Source organism: Stegostoma tigrinum, chromosome 8, assembly GCF_030684315.1.
Source record: "Stegostoma tigrinum isolate sSteTig4 chromosome 8, sSteTig4.hap1, whole genome shotgun sequence".
Classification (NCBI taxonomy): Eukaryota; Metazoa; Chordata; class Chondrichthyes; order Orectolobiformes; family Stegostomatidae; genus Stegostoma; species Stegostoma tigrinum.
In genome coordinates this window covers 101,770,869-101,786,857 of record NC_081361.1, presented here as the reverse complement: position 1 = coordinate 101,786,857, position 15,989 = coordinate 101,770,869, and the positions used below count along the sequence as shown (strand labels likewise).

Here is a 15,989-nt window from a genome sequence, read left to right as displayed (position 1 = left end):
GATATGAGATCCTGTCAGGGAGCTTTTACATCTTATGTGACGAGATCTCAACCCAATATGCACCTTCTCACCTTTGGTCATACTTTTGATCTTCCCAAGTGGTGATGGAACAGACACGTACGCACCATCTGAAGAGAAGCAAGGGTGGCTTAAAATTAATAAGTTTATTAATCGTAACATTAACATAACTTTTGAAGCTACTGCCTGCACAATTATGATGAGGATGTCCTAAAGTTAAAGGAAAAATAGCATTTATACAGCACCTTTCGCAGGCTCATAGATTCGAACAGCATGAACAGAAGTAATTCAGCCCATCCTGCTTCTACTAGTTTTTTGAATATCTCATTGCGAACCTGCCCTTTCCCCAGAGCCCTATAAATGTTTTTCCCTTTAAGTATTTCTCCAACTCTCCTTTGTAAGTGATTTCTGATTCAGCATCCAACACTGCCCCTTTCAGGCAGTGCATTCCAGGTCACAACCCTTCACCATAAACATTCTGTTCGCCTTCAGGCTCTAACCTCTGTGGGTAAGCATGTTGGCTCAGTGGTTAGCACTACTGCCTCACAGGGACCTGCAATCAATTCCTCCTGTCGGTAACCATCCATGTGGAGTTTTCACATTCTCCCTGTGTCTGGGTGCTCTGGTTTCCACCCAAATCCAAAAACATGCAGTTAGGTGGGTAACCCGCAACACATCCCTCACAGCCCACCCCCACCACAACTGCCCCAAGAGGATCCCCCTCATTCTCACACATCATCGCACCAAACTCCGGATACAACGCATCATCCTCCGACACTTCCGCCATCTACAATCTGACCCCACCACCCGAGACATTTTTCAAACCCCACCGATGTCTGCCTTCCGGAGAGACCACTCTCTCCGTGACTCCCTTGTCCGCTCCACACTGCCCTCCAACCCCACCACACCCGGCACCTTCCCCTGCAACCGCGGGAAGTGCTACACTTGCCTCCACACCTCCTCCCTCACCCCCATCCCGGGCACCAAGATGACTTTCCGTATTAAGCAGATGTTCACCTGCACATCTGCCAATGTGGTATACTGTATCCACTGTACCCGGTGTGGCTTCCTCTACATTGGGGAAACCAAGCGGAGGCTTGGGGACCACTTTGCAGAACACCTCCGTTCGGTTCGCAATAACCAACTGCACCTCCCAGTCGCGAACTATTTTAACTCCCCCTCCCATTCCTCAGACGACATGTCCATCATGGGCCCCCTGCAGTGCCACAATGATGCCACCCGAAGGTTGCAGGAACAGCAACTCATATTCCGCTTGGGAACCCTGCAGCCCAATGGTATCAATGTGGACTTCACAAGCTTCAAAATCTCCCCTTCCCCCACTGTATCCCAAAACCAGCCCAGCTCATCCCCTCCCCCCACTGCATCCCAAAACCAGCCCAGCTTGTCCCCGCCTCCCTAACCTGTTCTTCCGCTCACCTATCCCTTCCTCCCACCTCCAGCCGCACCTCCATTTCGTGCCTACCACCTCATCCCACCTCCTTGACCTGTCCATCTTCCCTGGACTGAACTATCTCCTCCTTACCTCCCCACCTATACTTTCCTCTCTACCTATCTTCTTTTCTCACCATCTTTGGTCCGCCTCCCCCTCTCTCCTTATTTATTTCAGAACCCTCACTCCATCCCCCTCTCTGATGAAGGGTCTAGGCCCGAAACGTCAGCTTTTGTGCTCCTGAGATGCTGCTTGGCCTGCTGTGTTCATCTAGCTCCACACTTGGTTATGCAGGTTAGGTGGATTTGCCATGAGGAAAGCCGTCTGATGGGGTCAGGCCGGGGATGGGTCTGGGTGGGATGTTCCTCAGGCGGTTGGGATGGGCTATATGACCTGCTTCCACGCTGTAAGGATTTTTTGCCTTCTCATTCCCACCTTTGGAGCAACACATGCAATAAAGGCTCTTTTGAAGAATAGTCACTGTTGAAAAGTGACAGCAAATTCTTGCAAAGAAATCTACGATCAGGTATTTGTTTTATAGTTATATTGTAGCATTGAATCTTTTTAAGATATAGTTGATATAATTCTCTGGCCTAAAGGGATCAAAGGCTCTGGGGAGAAATCAGGAACAGGGTTGGATGATCAGATTGAATGGCAAAGCAGGCTCAAAGTGCCGAATGGCCTGCTCCTGTTCCTAGTTTCTATTTGTTGGGAGATTAGGTGTTGCACTGGGACAACAGGGAGAACTTGCCTCAAAATCTCTGAGATGGGAAGTGGAATCTTTTGCTTCTCTCCCCGAGCCACACCATAAGCTGATGGTTTCTGCCGTGGTGGTTACTCCCACGCTCGGTTCCCCCGGTCTGTCTCAGGAGACCCATCAGATCCAGTCTCTACTGCACTGGCACAGTGAGAGGCAGTGGGCTGGCTTGATGCAGGACTCACAGGGCCCCCTTCTTGGGCAGCTGAGCTCTTTGTTCCTGCTCACCTTGCCCAATGGTCTCCAAAGAGCCAGCCTCCAGTGGTCACAGTTGTCAGCGGCTGTCTCCCAGGTGTCAGTGTCAGTGCCCACCAGCTTCAAATCTCACCTTGTGGTGGGGGTAGACATCCAGGGGGTCATGACCCAGTGACTTGTTCACGATGTTGAAGATCTTTTGAGTTAACATTGGGCTAGTGTAGATGTTGCTGGCTGAGCCAATGAATGTGAACTGGTGGAATTAGACACTTTGCTTAGACACTTTGTTCTGCCAAGAGATGCCAAGGGAATATCTGAGACAATGAGCGTGAAAACTGTGCAGCCATTTCCCCAGACTAACACATTCAGGATTCACCGAGCCTGTGTCCCTGACCCTTCTCAGTTATCATCACCGGATCACAATTTATATCAACAAGCAAGAGACCAGTAGAAATGTTGAATGATTTCTCAGATCGAACAAAAACAAGTACAGGAGAACTGTTTAGCCCATGAGGAAACACTCAGGTAGAGCACTGAAGACCTCAGAATGAGACCAGAACCTAATCAGGCAGATTGGTCAAAGCTCCTAAAACAGTAGCTCCATAAAGTTTGAGACTTTGAGGGAAAGGTGTTCTTGATGAAGATGACATCTAGGATAGGAAATGGAGAATTCTGCAGAGACTCTGAGCACCAAAAGCTCAGAGAAGCAGCTGCATTGATGCATGTTGGAATTTAGCTACAGCCTGATGTGAGGTGACCACAAGGCATTGGAGCTAGTGTCCAGCAGGGTGCTTCATGTGTGAGCGCCTTGGTGTGTCCATGTATCAGTGGGCTTGGATGCTGTGGGGACGTCTAACTTCCTCCAAACTCCTCTGAAACCTCAGCCTGGGAGCACAAGGGATCTGTTTCTGTGTGTCACTAGGAGGAGGCACTGCTGAGCACTTGAGATACAAAGGTTTAGATATTTGGCTCACTTTCTGCAATTCAGCAAGCCAGGTGTTTTGGGCAGGAAATGAGAAACAAATTAGTGAAAGCACGATAATTGTCTTCAGCTACACACCAGCCACATTGACAGGTGTGATATACAAAGGCTCATAGGGGGCTGCACTGAGAGGGGTAGGAAACTATGTTGTGAAGAAGGCATAAAGACATCGCAAACTTCCAGAATCCTTAGATTTTGGAACAGTCCTAGAAGATTGGAAAACTAGCAATGTAACGTTGTTTACAAAAAGGGAGGGAGAAAATAACAGAAAATAAGATCATAAGATATAGGGGCAGAAGCAGGCATTGACCCCTCCTTACCCTCCTCCCTCCGGACCAACCTCAGGGAATCTCTCTCCCACTGCAAATCTTCTTTTCTCTCCATCTTCGGTCCGCCTCCCCCTCTCTCCCTATTTATTCCAGAACCCTCACCCCATCCCCCTCTCTGATGAAGGGTCTAGGCCCGAAACGTCAGCTTTTGTGCTCCTGAGATGCTACTTGGCCTGCTGTGTTCATCCAGCCTCACATTTTATTATCTTGGATTCTCCAGCATCTGCAGTTCCCTTTATCATTGACCCCAGCTGGGCTTCACTGTTCAGTGAGGTCATGGCTGATCTGATAATCTTTATGTCCTCCTTACTTCATTTTCCCATCCATAGGGCAGTCAGCTTAACATCTCTAATTGGGAAAAAGCTAAAGTCTATTATAAAGAATGCAATAGCAGAGCATTTAGAAAAACATAATAAAATCACGCGGAGTCAATGTGGTTTCATGAGGGGGAAATCATGCCTGACTAATTTATTGCAGTTCTTTAAGGAGCAAACTAGCAGATAGATAAAGGGGAATCAGTAGATGTAATATATTTGGATTTCCAGAATTCATTCGGTAAGGTACCTTACATTTGGCTAATTAATAAGGTAAGAGCCTATGGACTGGAGATTAGCTATCTAATAGAAGGCAGAGAGTTGGGGTACGAGAGGCACCTTTAGCAAGGAAACCTGCAACTAGTGGAGGTGGCGCAGGGAATAGATTATATTTATTATTGTATTAATGATTCAGATGAGAAAAGTGAATGCACTGTAGCCAGGTTTGGAGGTGACACAAAAATAAACAGGAAGTCAAGTGACAAGTATGGTGTAGAGTCTGCAGAGGGATACGGACAGGTTAAGTGAGAGGGCAAAAGCTTGGCAGTTGGAATATAATGTAGGAAAATGTGAGGTTATACACTTTGGTAGAGCTGAATATTATTTAAATGAGGAAGGACAGCAAAAAGCTACAGCAGAGAGGGTTATGAGGGTCCTAGTGTGCTAAAGTTTGACCGAAACTCATTATGCTCTGCATCACAATAAGAGCTACCCACTAAGTCAAAGTTACCATGTAAAAGCCTGAGTGATGTTTTTTGAGATTCCTGTTAGACATTAACTCAATAACAACTAATTCAGAGGCAAAAAGTGATGATCTTAAATTCTCAATTATTGCCAAACATGATGTAAAAGCTTCAAATAGCATCAAGTTCTGATCAGCAACAATAAGGTTTACCTCCACCCGGTTGGGAGTATTCATTGCAAGGTGACTCATCCTGAGGCCTTTTATAATGTTTAAGCAGTGTCACAATGGCATCATGACCTGGAAGAAGATCAGAAATAACAGTAATTGGGAACATTTCATGATGTTCTCGATATGGGTATCCATTTTTACAATGCAAGAACCACAAAAGGTTAGATTTCTAACTCAATCAGAATATCCCAAAGATTTACATGAATAAAGCATTCTGAAAACGTAGTCATTGCATCTGGTATGGAAGGATTGTGTTGTGAGTTAAACACAGTACTGGTTGGGACTCTGCTCACTGGAGGTTAGAAGAATGAGAGATGGTCTCATTGAAACTTATCGGACTCTAAAGGGGCTTGACAGGGTAAATGCTGAGAGGATGTTTCCCCTCATGGGAGAGTCTCGGACCAGACGCTATTGTCTCAGAATCATGAAGCACAAATTTAAGTTCAAGATAAGAAGGAATTTCCCTCAGAGGGCGGTGAGTCTTTGTAATTTCTTGTCAAAGAGAGCTGTGGAGGCAGAGTCCCTTGTGTGTATTTAAAGCTGAGAGAGATAGATACTTGATCCGTTCAGAATCAGGGTTATGGGGAAAAGGGCAGGAAAGTGGACGTGAGGAATTTTGGATCAGCCATGATCCTACTGAATGGTGAAGCAGGCTCGAGAGGATGACAAGTCTACACTTGTTCCTCTCACCTATGGTCTTACTGACCCTCTGACAGTGCTGCACTCCCTCAGTACTGAACCTCCGACAGTGCGGCACTCCCTCAGCAGTGACCCTCCGACAGTGCGGCACTCCCTCAGCACTGACCTCTGACAATGCGGCACTCCGTCAGTACTGACCCTCCGACAGTGAGCACTCCCTCAGTACTGACCCTCTGACAGTGCAGCACTCCCTCAGTACTGACCCTCTGATAGTGCGGCACTCCCTCAGCACTGACCCTCTGACAGTGCGGCATTCCCTCAGCACTGAACCTCTGACAGTGCGGCACTCCCTCAGTACTGACTCTCCAACAGTGCGGCGCTCCCTCAGTGCTGACCCTCTGACAGTGCCCACTCCCTCAGTACTGACCCTCTGACAGTGCGGCATTCCCTCAGCACTGACCCTCTGACAGTGCGGCACTCCCTCAGTACTGACTCTCCAACAGTGTGGCACTCCCTCAGTACTGACCCTCCGACAGTGCGGCGCTCCCTCAGCACTGACCCTCTGACAGTGTGGCATTCCCTCAGCACTGACCCTCTGACAGTACGGCGCTCCCTCAGCACTGACCCTCTGACAGTGCGGCGCTCCCTCAGTAGTGACCCTCGACAGTGCGGCACTCCCTCAGTACTGACCCTCCGACAGTGCGGCACTCCCTCAGTACTGACCCTCCGACAGTGCGGCACTCCCTCAGTACTGACCCTCTGACAGTGCGGCACTCCCTCAGTACTGACCCTCTGACAGTGCGACACTCCCTCAGTGCTGACCCTCTGACAGTGTGGCACTCCCTCAGTGCTGACCCTCTGACAGTGTGGCACTCCCTCAGTACTGACCCTCCAACAGTGCAGCACTCCCTCACTACTGACCCTCTGACAGTGTGACACTCCCTCAGTACTGACCCTCTGACAGTGTGGCACTCCCTCAGTGCTGACCCTCTGACAGTGCGGCACTCCCTCAGTACTGACCCTCTGACAATGCGGCACTCCCTCAGTGCTGACCCTCTGACAGTGCGGCACTCCCTCAGTACTGACCCTCTGACAATGCGGCACTCCCTCAGCACTGACCCTCTGACAGTGCGACACTCCCTCAGTGCTGACCCTCTGACAGTGTGGCACTCCCTGAGTGATGCCCTGGGGCTGTGAGTGTGGTTTAGATGCTCAGGTGTCTGGCCTGGTGTTGGAAGCAATAATCTATGATGGGAGCCTCAGGTGTCTTTTGCTGAGCTGAGCGCAGGTACAGTGTGCTTCCCAATCTGCAGGTGACTCTTGTACCTTTCTCATAGGCCCACATCAGGCAGGTCTGTTCATCCTTCTCCCCACTGGAACGGCTGGGGTCTGAGGCAACCAGGTTCATGTCAGCTCCATTGTCCAATAGGAACTGCACCAGGCGGATGTGGCCATGGTAACAGGCACTGTGTAGACCTGTAATAAAGACCCACGTTCAGCCTCGCAGAGCAACATTGTCTGAACATTTTAAGAAGCTCCTCAAACAGCTCACACAATAGCATGATTTAACAAAGAAACAGGCCATTCACACTGACTCTTTGAAAGGAATGCTCCTTGATTATTTTAAATTGCTATTACTGAGACTTGGTTGAGGGAAGGGCATGATTGGCAACTAGTTGTCCCAGGATATCGATGCTTCAGGCAGGATAGAGAGGGAGGTAAAAGGGGTGGAGGAGTTGCAGTAATGGTCAAAGACAATATCACAGCCGCACTGAAGGAGGGCCCCATGGAGGACTCAAGCAGTGAGGCAATATGGGCAGAACTCAGAAATAGGAAGGATGCAGTAACAATGTTGGGGCTGTACAGGCCTCCCAACAGCGAGTGTGAGATAGAGGTACAAATATGTGAACAGATAATGGAAAGGTGCAGGAGAAACAGAGTGGCGGTGATGGGAGATTTTAATTTTCCCAACATTGACTGGGACTCACTCAGTGTTAGGGGTCAAGATGGAGCAGAATTTGTAAGGTGTGTCCAGGAGGGTTTTCTACAGCAGTATGTATGTAGTCCAACTCAGGAAAGGGGCCGTACTGGACCTGGTGCTGGGGAATGAACCCGGCCAGGTGGTTGATATTACAGTAGTGGACTATTTTGGAAATAGCGACCACAATTCCGTAAGTTTTACAATACTCATGGACAAGGATAGGAGTGGTCCTGAAGGAAGAGTACTAAACTGGGGGAAGGCCGACTATACCAAGATTCGGCAGGATCTGGGGAATGTAGATTGGGAGAAACTGTTTGAGGGTAAATCCACATTTGATATGTGGGAGGCTTTTAAGGAGAGGTTGATTAGGGTGCAGGAGAGACATGTTCCTGTGAAAATGAGGAATAGAAAAGGCAAGATTAGGGAGCCATGGATGACAGGTGAAATTGTGAGACTAGCCAAGAGAAAAAAGGAAGCATACATGAGGTCTAGGCGACTGAAGACAGGCGAAGCTTTGCAAGAATATCGGGAATGTAGAGCGAATCTGAAAAAAGGGATGAAGGGGGCTAAGAGACGACATGAGATATTGCTGGCAAACATGGTTAAGGAAAATCCCAAAGCCTTTTATTCATATATAAAGAGCAAGAGGGTAACTAGAGAAAGGATTGGCCCACTTAAGGACAAAGAAGGGAAGTTATGCGCTGAGTCAGAGAAAATGGGTGACATTCTTAACGAGTACTTTGCATCAGTATTCACCAAGGAGAGGGGCATGACGGATGTTAAGGTTAGGGACAGATGTTTGCTTAGTCTAGGTCAAGTTGACATAAGGAAGGAGGAAGTTTTAGGTATCCTAAAAGACATTAAGGTGGACAAGTCCCCAGGTCCAGATGGGATCTATCCCAGGTTTCTGAGGGAAGCGAGAGAGGAAATAGCCGGGGTCCTAACAGATATCTTTGCAGTGTCCTCAGACACGGGTGAGGTCCCAGAGGACTGGAGACTCGCTAATGTTGTCCACTTGTTTAAAAAGGGCAGCAAGGATAATCCAGGTAATTATCGACCGGTGAGCCTGACGTCAGTGGTAGGGAAGCTACTGGAGAAGATACTGAGGGATAAGATCTATCCCCATTTGGAAGAAAATGGGCTTATCAGTGATAGGCAACATGGTTTTGTACTGGGAAGGTCATGTCTTACCAACTTAATAGAATTCTTTGAGGACATGACAAAGTTAATTGATGAGGGAAAGGCTGTAGATGTCATATACATGGACTTCAGTAAGGCGTTTGATAAGGTTCCCCATGGCAGGCTAATGGAGAAAGTGAAGTCACATGGAGTCCAGGGTGTGCTAGCTAGATGGATAAAAAAACTGGCTGGGCAACAGGAGACAGAGGGTAGTAGTAGAAGGGAGTTTCTCAAATTGGAGACCTGTAACCAGTGGTGTTCCACAGGGATCTGTGCTGGGACCACTGTTCTTTGTGATATATGTAAATGATTTGGAGGAAGGTGTAGGTGGTCTGATCAGCAAGTTTGCTGATGACACTAAGATTGGTGGAGTAGCTGATAGTGAAGGGGACTGTCAGAGATTACAGCAGAATATAAATAGACTGGGGAGTTGGGCAGATAAATGGCAGATGGAGTTCAATCCGGGCAAATGCGAGGTGATGCATTTTGGAAGATCAAATTCAAGGGTGAACTATACAGTAAATGGAAAAGTCCTAGGGAAAATTGATGAACAGAGAGATCTGGGTGTTCAGGTCCATTGTTCCCTGAAGGTGGCATCGCAGGTCAATAGGGTGGTCAAGAAGGCATATGGCATGCTTTCCTTCATTGGGTGGGGCATTGAGTACAAGAGTTGGCAGGTCATGTTGCAGTTGTATCGGACTTTGGTTCGGCCACATTTGGAGTGCTGTGTACAGTTCTGGTCACCACATTACCAAAAGGATGTGGATGGTTTGGAGAGAGTGCAGAGGAGGTTCACCAGGATGTTGCCTGGTATGGACGGTGCTAGCTATGAAGAGAGGTTGAATAGATTAGGATTATTTTCATTAGAAAGACGGAGATTGACGGGGGACCTGATTGAGGTCTACAAAATCATGAGGGGTATAGACAGGGTGGATAGCAAGAAGCTTTTTCCCAGAGTTGGGGACTCAATTACTAGGGGTCATGAGTTCAAAGTGAGAGGAGGAAAGTTTAAGGGAGATATGCGTGGAAAGTTCTTTACACAGAGGGTGGTGGGTGCCTGGAACGCGTTGCCAGCAGAGGTGGTAGACGCAGACACGTTAGCGTCTTTTAAGATATATTTGGACAAGTACATGGATGGGCAGGGAGCAATGGACACAGACCGTTAGAAAATAGAGATAGGTTAGACAGAGGATCTTGATCCGCGCAGGCTTGGAGGGCCGAAGGGCCTGTTCCTGTGCTGTAGGTTTCTTTGTTTCTTTGTTTCTTTGTTCTTTGTTTGATTTCCATTCTGTCTGCCTTCGACTGAGCTGCAAACATCCCTGCTCCAATTCCTCCTGCTCCTCTTGGAAGTTACTATTGAATCTCGGGGCTTCCGGCTTCCTTTTGGGAAGGGCATTCTGGACCAACGCACAAATGGGCAGACCACATTCGGCATACAAATTAGGAACAGGGATAAACAATTCACCCAGATCACAGCGGATCAGTTTGTGTCCCAAATGCCACATTCCCATCTCTTTGATAACCTTTGATGCCCTTTTCTGAACAAGAAGCTATCTAGCTCCACTTTAAAAATGCTCAATGACCTTCCTCGTCTTTCTCTCCACCTATTGCATGCATGTTTTGCTGGTCTGTCTGTTTCCATCTGTATGTGCGTGTAGGGACCAGTTTTATAAAAGGGTTAGATTTTTAACTAGCGGAGTTATACTTACAGTTTAAGAACCAGGAACAAGGACTAGTACAGCACAGGAACAGGCCCTTCAGCCCACCAAATCTGTGCTGACACATGATGCCTTTCTAAAGTAAAGGACTTTTGCCTCTATGTGTCCCTATTAAGTACAGAAATCTGGTTCGTGCTTTCTACCACCCTGAGTCCGAAAGGCAAGGAAATCAGGGAATTGGGTGAACTTTTAAAATTCTTTGTGATGATTTTAGGAATAGTGGGGTTTGATTTTCAATGACAACAGTTAAGTTTAAATCTGATGTAGGTAACTTCTGTGAAGCAAAGTTATTAAGAGATTTGGGCCAAAGGCAGGTAAATGGAGTTAGGCCACAGATCAGCCATGATCTCAATGAATGGTGGGAAAGGCTCAAGGGGCTGAATGGCCTACTGTTCCTACGTACCTCAGCCAAGTGTGACACTCATTGCAGCCTCTTATACTTCTTACCGAAGAGCCTCTAGGCCCCTTCCACAACATCTCATTTCTTACCTGTATGTCCATCCCTTCCCTGATGATTTATGCTCATGGCATTCTGGCCGATCAGAAACTTGACCAGCTCAATGTCCTTTCCATAAGTGCAGGAGCTGCAATCAAGTTTGGTAATGAATAAATGTTAAGCAATTCTTACACAGGAGAAAAGAACAATGAATGAGGTGGCAGTTGTGATGAGAAGGATTCTACCTGTGGAAAGAGGTTTCGCTGAAGATATTTTCCTTGGTTAAGCTTTCCGTTCCTGAAAGGCGGATGAGTTCACTTGCCACATCCAGTTTTCCGTTGTAGCAAGCCCTGAGGGAAATGAAGAGAAACAAGACCAACTTATTTCTACTCACAGTAAAAACTTAGCAAGGCAGGAAGAGAAGATAGCCACTTCCAGCCTCTGCTGCCATTAGGAAGAATTCCATCACATTTACACCAATCATCTGAAAAACCCAAGATAATAAAGTGTGAAGCTGGATGAACACAGCAGGCCAAGCAGCATCTCAGGAGCACAAAAGCTGATGTTTCAGGCTGAGACCCCCTCTCTGATGAAGGGTCTAGGGCCGAAACGTCAGCTTTTGTGCTCCTGAGATGCTGCTTGGCCTGCTGTGTTCATCCAACTTCACACATTCTCTACATGACATGTCCATCATGGGCCTCCTGCACTGCCACAATGATGCCTCCCGAAGGTTGCAGGAACAGCAACTCATATTCCGCCTGGGAACCCTGCAGCCATATGGTATCAATGTGGACTTCACCAGTTTCAAAATCTCCCCTTCCCCTACTGCATCCCTAAACCAGCCCAGTTCGTCCCCTCCCCCCACTGCACCACACAACCAGCCCAGCTCTTCCCCTCCACCCACTGCTTCCCAGAACCAGTCCAACCTGTCTCTGCCTCCCTAACCGGTTCTTCCTCTCACCCATCCCTTCCTCCCACCCCAAGCCGCACCCCCATCTACCTACTAACCTCATCCCACCTCCTTGACCTGTCCGTCTTCCCTGGACTGACCTATCCCCTCCCCACCTCCCCACCTATACTGTCTCCCCCTATCTTCTTTACTCTCCATCTTCGGTCCGCCTCCCCCTCTCTCCCTATTTATTCCAGTTCCCTCTCCCCATCCCCCTCTCTGATGAAGGGTCTAGGCCCGAAACGTCAGCTTTTGTGCTCCTGAGATGCTGCTTGGCCTGCTGTGTTCATCCAGCTTCACATTTTATTATCTTGGAATTCTCCAGCATCTGCAGTTCCCGTTATCTCTCTCACACTTTATTATCTTGGATTCTCCAGCATCTGCAGTTCCCATTATCTCTGAAAAACCCACCTGGTTCATTAATGTCATTGGGGAGGTGATATGGCAACCTCACCTGGCCTGTCTTCAATGTGACTCCAGGCTCACAGCAATGAATCCGAGAATTACAGCATGATCGCAAAGTACAAAGAGGCCATTTGGCCCACGGTATATGCATCCAGGCTCAGACTCTCCAAAACAACCATTCTCCTGGCTTCTCTCTGAAACCCCACACATTTCTTCCTTTCAAATAATCATCTAACTCCTTTGGAATGAACCACTGACCATTCTAATCCTAGGCAGCACATTCCAGACCCTAACCAGGAAAATGTTTACAATTTAGTTGGCTACTTTAATTGTTTGCCTGCTCTCTTTCACTAGAGGGAACATTTTATCTCAATTTATTCTGTTCAGATCTCTTACCACTTTGAAACGTTCAATTAAATCTGCTCTCAGCTTTATCCTTTCCAAAGAAAATAATCTCAATTTCTCTACTCTCTCATGTAACTGTAATTCCTAATCTCATTCTCATAAACTTCTTCTGCATTCTCTTGAATGTGTTCACATCTTCCTTCAAGGGAGGAGGCCAAATTTGATGCTATACTCCAAATGAGGTAAAATTAGTCTTTTATTCAGTTTCGACATAACTTTCTTGCTCTCCTACTCTACATACCTATTAGGAAGGCCAAGGAAAGCCTGTGATTAATGAACCACTCTCCCCTCTGTCCTCCCACGTTTAATGACTTGTGAACATGTAGACCCAGGTTCCACTACCCCTGCACCCTTTTGGTGTGCATCTTACATTTTACATTGTCCCTCCACATTCTACTGACCAAAATGCATCGCCCCTGCACTGAACCCTCATCTGCCATTGTCTGCTCACTCCACCAAATTATCTTTGCCCATTTGAAGTTCTTCATTGTCCTCCTCACATTTTATAATGCTTCTAATGTTTTGAACCATCTACAAGTTTTCTAATTGTGCCCAGTCCACAGAGCCCTGGTCATTAATATATATTGAAAAAGCAATGTTCCTAACACTGACCCTGAGCAACTCAACTACAAGCATTTCCCAGCCTGAAGGACATCTATTATCATTAATCCCTGTATCCTGTCATTCAGCCAATTCCAGATCAATGCTACTACCATCCCTTTTATTGCATTAGCTCTAACCGGGTGCATGGCTCTGGCATATGGCACTGTGTTGAATGTTGTTCTGGAAGTCCAATGACTGCAGTGTCTTCATCAACCCTTCATCAAAAACCTCCAGAAAGTTAGTTAAACATCGCTTTCCATTAATTAACCTCATTTTATCTGTGAGGCTATTAAATTTTGTCCAAAATTATTCTTTTTGCAAGTTTTCTAACCGCTAAACTACTGTCTGGTTGATCGTTGTAATGTGGTTGATTCCCAATTGCCTTCTGAAATGGCTGCGCAAACCACCCAGTTTAACACCAATAGGATGGCCAACAATGCCCACATCCCACTGGAGAATTTCCTTTTTTAAAATCCATCTGGAAAGCAGTTATGAACCCTGGAGGCTTCCTGGTCACATACTTCACCTCACCCTTTCAGCAGAGCCTTCCATCCTCATGTGTTTATCCAGCTCCATCCTCAATGTATTCAAAACATTACCCTCCACCCCCTCTCTGTGGGAGTGTGTCCCACATCCCCGCCTCCCTGTGGTAGTAAGTCCCACATTCCCCCCTCCCTGTGGAAGTAAGTCCCACATTTCCCCCCTCCCTGTGGAAGTAAGTCCCAGATTTCCCCCTCCCTGTGGGAGTGAGTCCCACATTCCCCTCCCTGTGGGAGTGAGTCCCACATACCCCCTCCCTGTGGGAGTGAATAACACATTCACCCCTCCCCGTGAGAGTGAGCCCCACATGCCCCTCCTCTCCCTGTGGGACTCAGTGCAATATTCCCCCCTCCCTCTGGGAGTGAGTCCCACATTCTCCACCTTCCTGTCAGAGTGAGTCCCACATTCTCCCCAGGTGCCTGTGGGAAGTTGTTTCTCCTGAATTCCTGACTGGGTTTATGGGGGATTCTCCCATCGCTGTGGCTCCTCAGTCATGGCTGCTGAGTATCTTACCTTCCTCCAGCTGTATTGATACGATCTGCAAACCTTAGCCTTAAGAACAAAAGCTGTGGATACTAAATGACCACCCGCTCCCACAGCTCTCTATAGGACGTTTCCAGATTTCCATCGCCCTATGTGTGAGGACATGCTCCCTGAAGGGCTTGACTCTACTCCTGCCTCAGAGGAAATAGTTCCTCTTCATCTAGCCCATCACTTTCTTTTGCCATCTGAACCAGGCTTAATAATCACCTCCACACACGGGAGAATGCAATCCTCCTTCATCCAACCCAACCTCATCATTTAAGCCTTTCCTCCCAGGGACCATTCTGGTGAATCTGCTCTGCCCCCTCCAAGGCCAGTCTCTCCTTCCTGAGGACCGAGATACAGAACTGAATGCAGCTCCCCTTATGGGGCTCTGATCCAGGGTTTGAAAGAAACTGTAACATAACTTCCTCTGCTTTGTGTTAAAGTCCTCTCTCCTGACTCTCCAACATCCCATAAGTGTTTTAATTTGTACTTGTCTATCAGTCTTTGTGATAATCGAGGTGACAATGAAGATAAGGATTCAGCCAACTTACAGATGAAGAGGTGTATCACCATAGATGTTCACCGCATGGGGATGTACATCAAAGTTCCCTTGGAGAAGGTGTTTTACGATTTCACGGTGCCCAAAGCGGCAACTAAAATGGAGGGGCGAATGATCCTCGTTGTCCTGAGCATTCACTGAGATCACCAGATGACAAGAGATAACCACTAGTTACTAATATAGGATATATAATCAGCAATCACAGCTGGTTAGTAATGTTGGAGATATAACTCGAGATAACCATTGGTTAGGAATGTTGAAATGAAATTTATCTTTAGCACAGTTTGATTTGTCGGATTATTTGGTTATAGTGAATTTCCCATTAGGATTGGAAATGATTTTAAGCTCTGTGTAGCTGGGAAAGGTTTAAACGTGAGGATCCCAGCTCTTGAGAAATGTGAATTAGATTGATGTAACATGGCCGAAGAAAGCAGGAATTTCTGTGTACCACCTCATATTGAGACTTTTGCAGTCTATCAAGAGATTACAGCCACACCCTGACCTTCAATGTTAGAGTGACCACTTTGTTGAGAGCTGCAGGGGCCAGAACCTGACCCTTTGATTCAACTGACTCCTGCCAAGTTTTAGCAGAAATTTGAATGGGGAGAGTTGCAGAACTCCAGATGCTCCTGTGTGTGAGGATGTGCTTCCTGACATCACACAGATTGAAACATCCTGCTTTCTTGTTTTGGACTGAACCCTCAGAGATTCCAGAGTCTTCCCACTCGATTCCGTCACCACTTTTAGCATCCACTTTGACAGATGGATATCAGTATTGAAGTAACCATAATACAGGCGGCAGTTAGAAAAGCACTCAAGTTAGAAAAACGCACGTTAGCTTTCATTGCAAGATAGTCTGAATGTAACAACAGGGACTCTTGCTGTAGACGTACAGCACCTTGGTGAGACCACACTGATGTATGTTGTGTGCAGTTTCAGTCTTCTTACCTAAGGAAGCAGATACTCACTGGAGAGCAGGTACGTTGAAGGTTCACCACACTGAGCCCAGGGACAGACCTTACTGTCCGATGAGGAGGGATTGGTTCGACTGGGTCTGTATTCTCGTTTTTAGAAGAGAGCAGCTCTGAT

At 47.1% G+C, this 15,989-nt stretch overlaps 1 protein-coding gene across 4 annotated transcripts in view; it reads right to left on the bottom strand.

Annotated features, from left to right (window-relative positions):
• The window catches only part of tnni3k (TNNI3 interacting kinase), a 118,320-nt gene that overhangs the window by 76,755 nt on the left and 25,576 nt on the right, over positions 1 to 15,989 (bottom strand). For all 4 annotated transcript variants that reach the window (XM_059648185.1, XM_059648186.1, XM_059648187.1 and 1 more), the window contains 6 exons: positions 14,893 to 15,037; positions 11,157 to 11,261; positions 10,965 to 11,059; positions 6,924 to 7,073; positions 4,941 to 5,027; positions 72 to 128 (listed from right to left, as the gene is read on the bottom strand). In XM_059648185.1, coding sequence (XP_059504168.1) covers positions 72 to 128; positions 4,941 to 5,027; positions 6,924 to 7,073; positions 10,965 to 11,059; positions 11,157 to 11,261; positions 14,893 to 15,037 — 639 coding nt within the window. The remainder of the gene's footprint in view (positions 1 to 71; positions 129 to 4,940; positions 5,028 to 6,923; positions 7,074 to 10,964; positions 11,060 to 11,156; positions 11,262 to 14,892; positions 15,038 to 15,989) is intronic.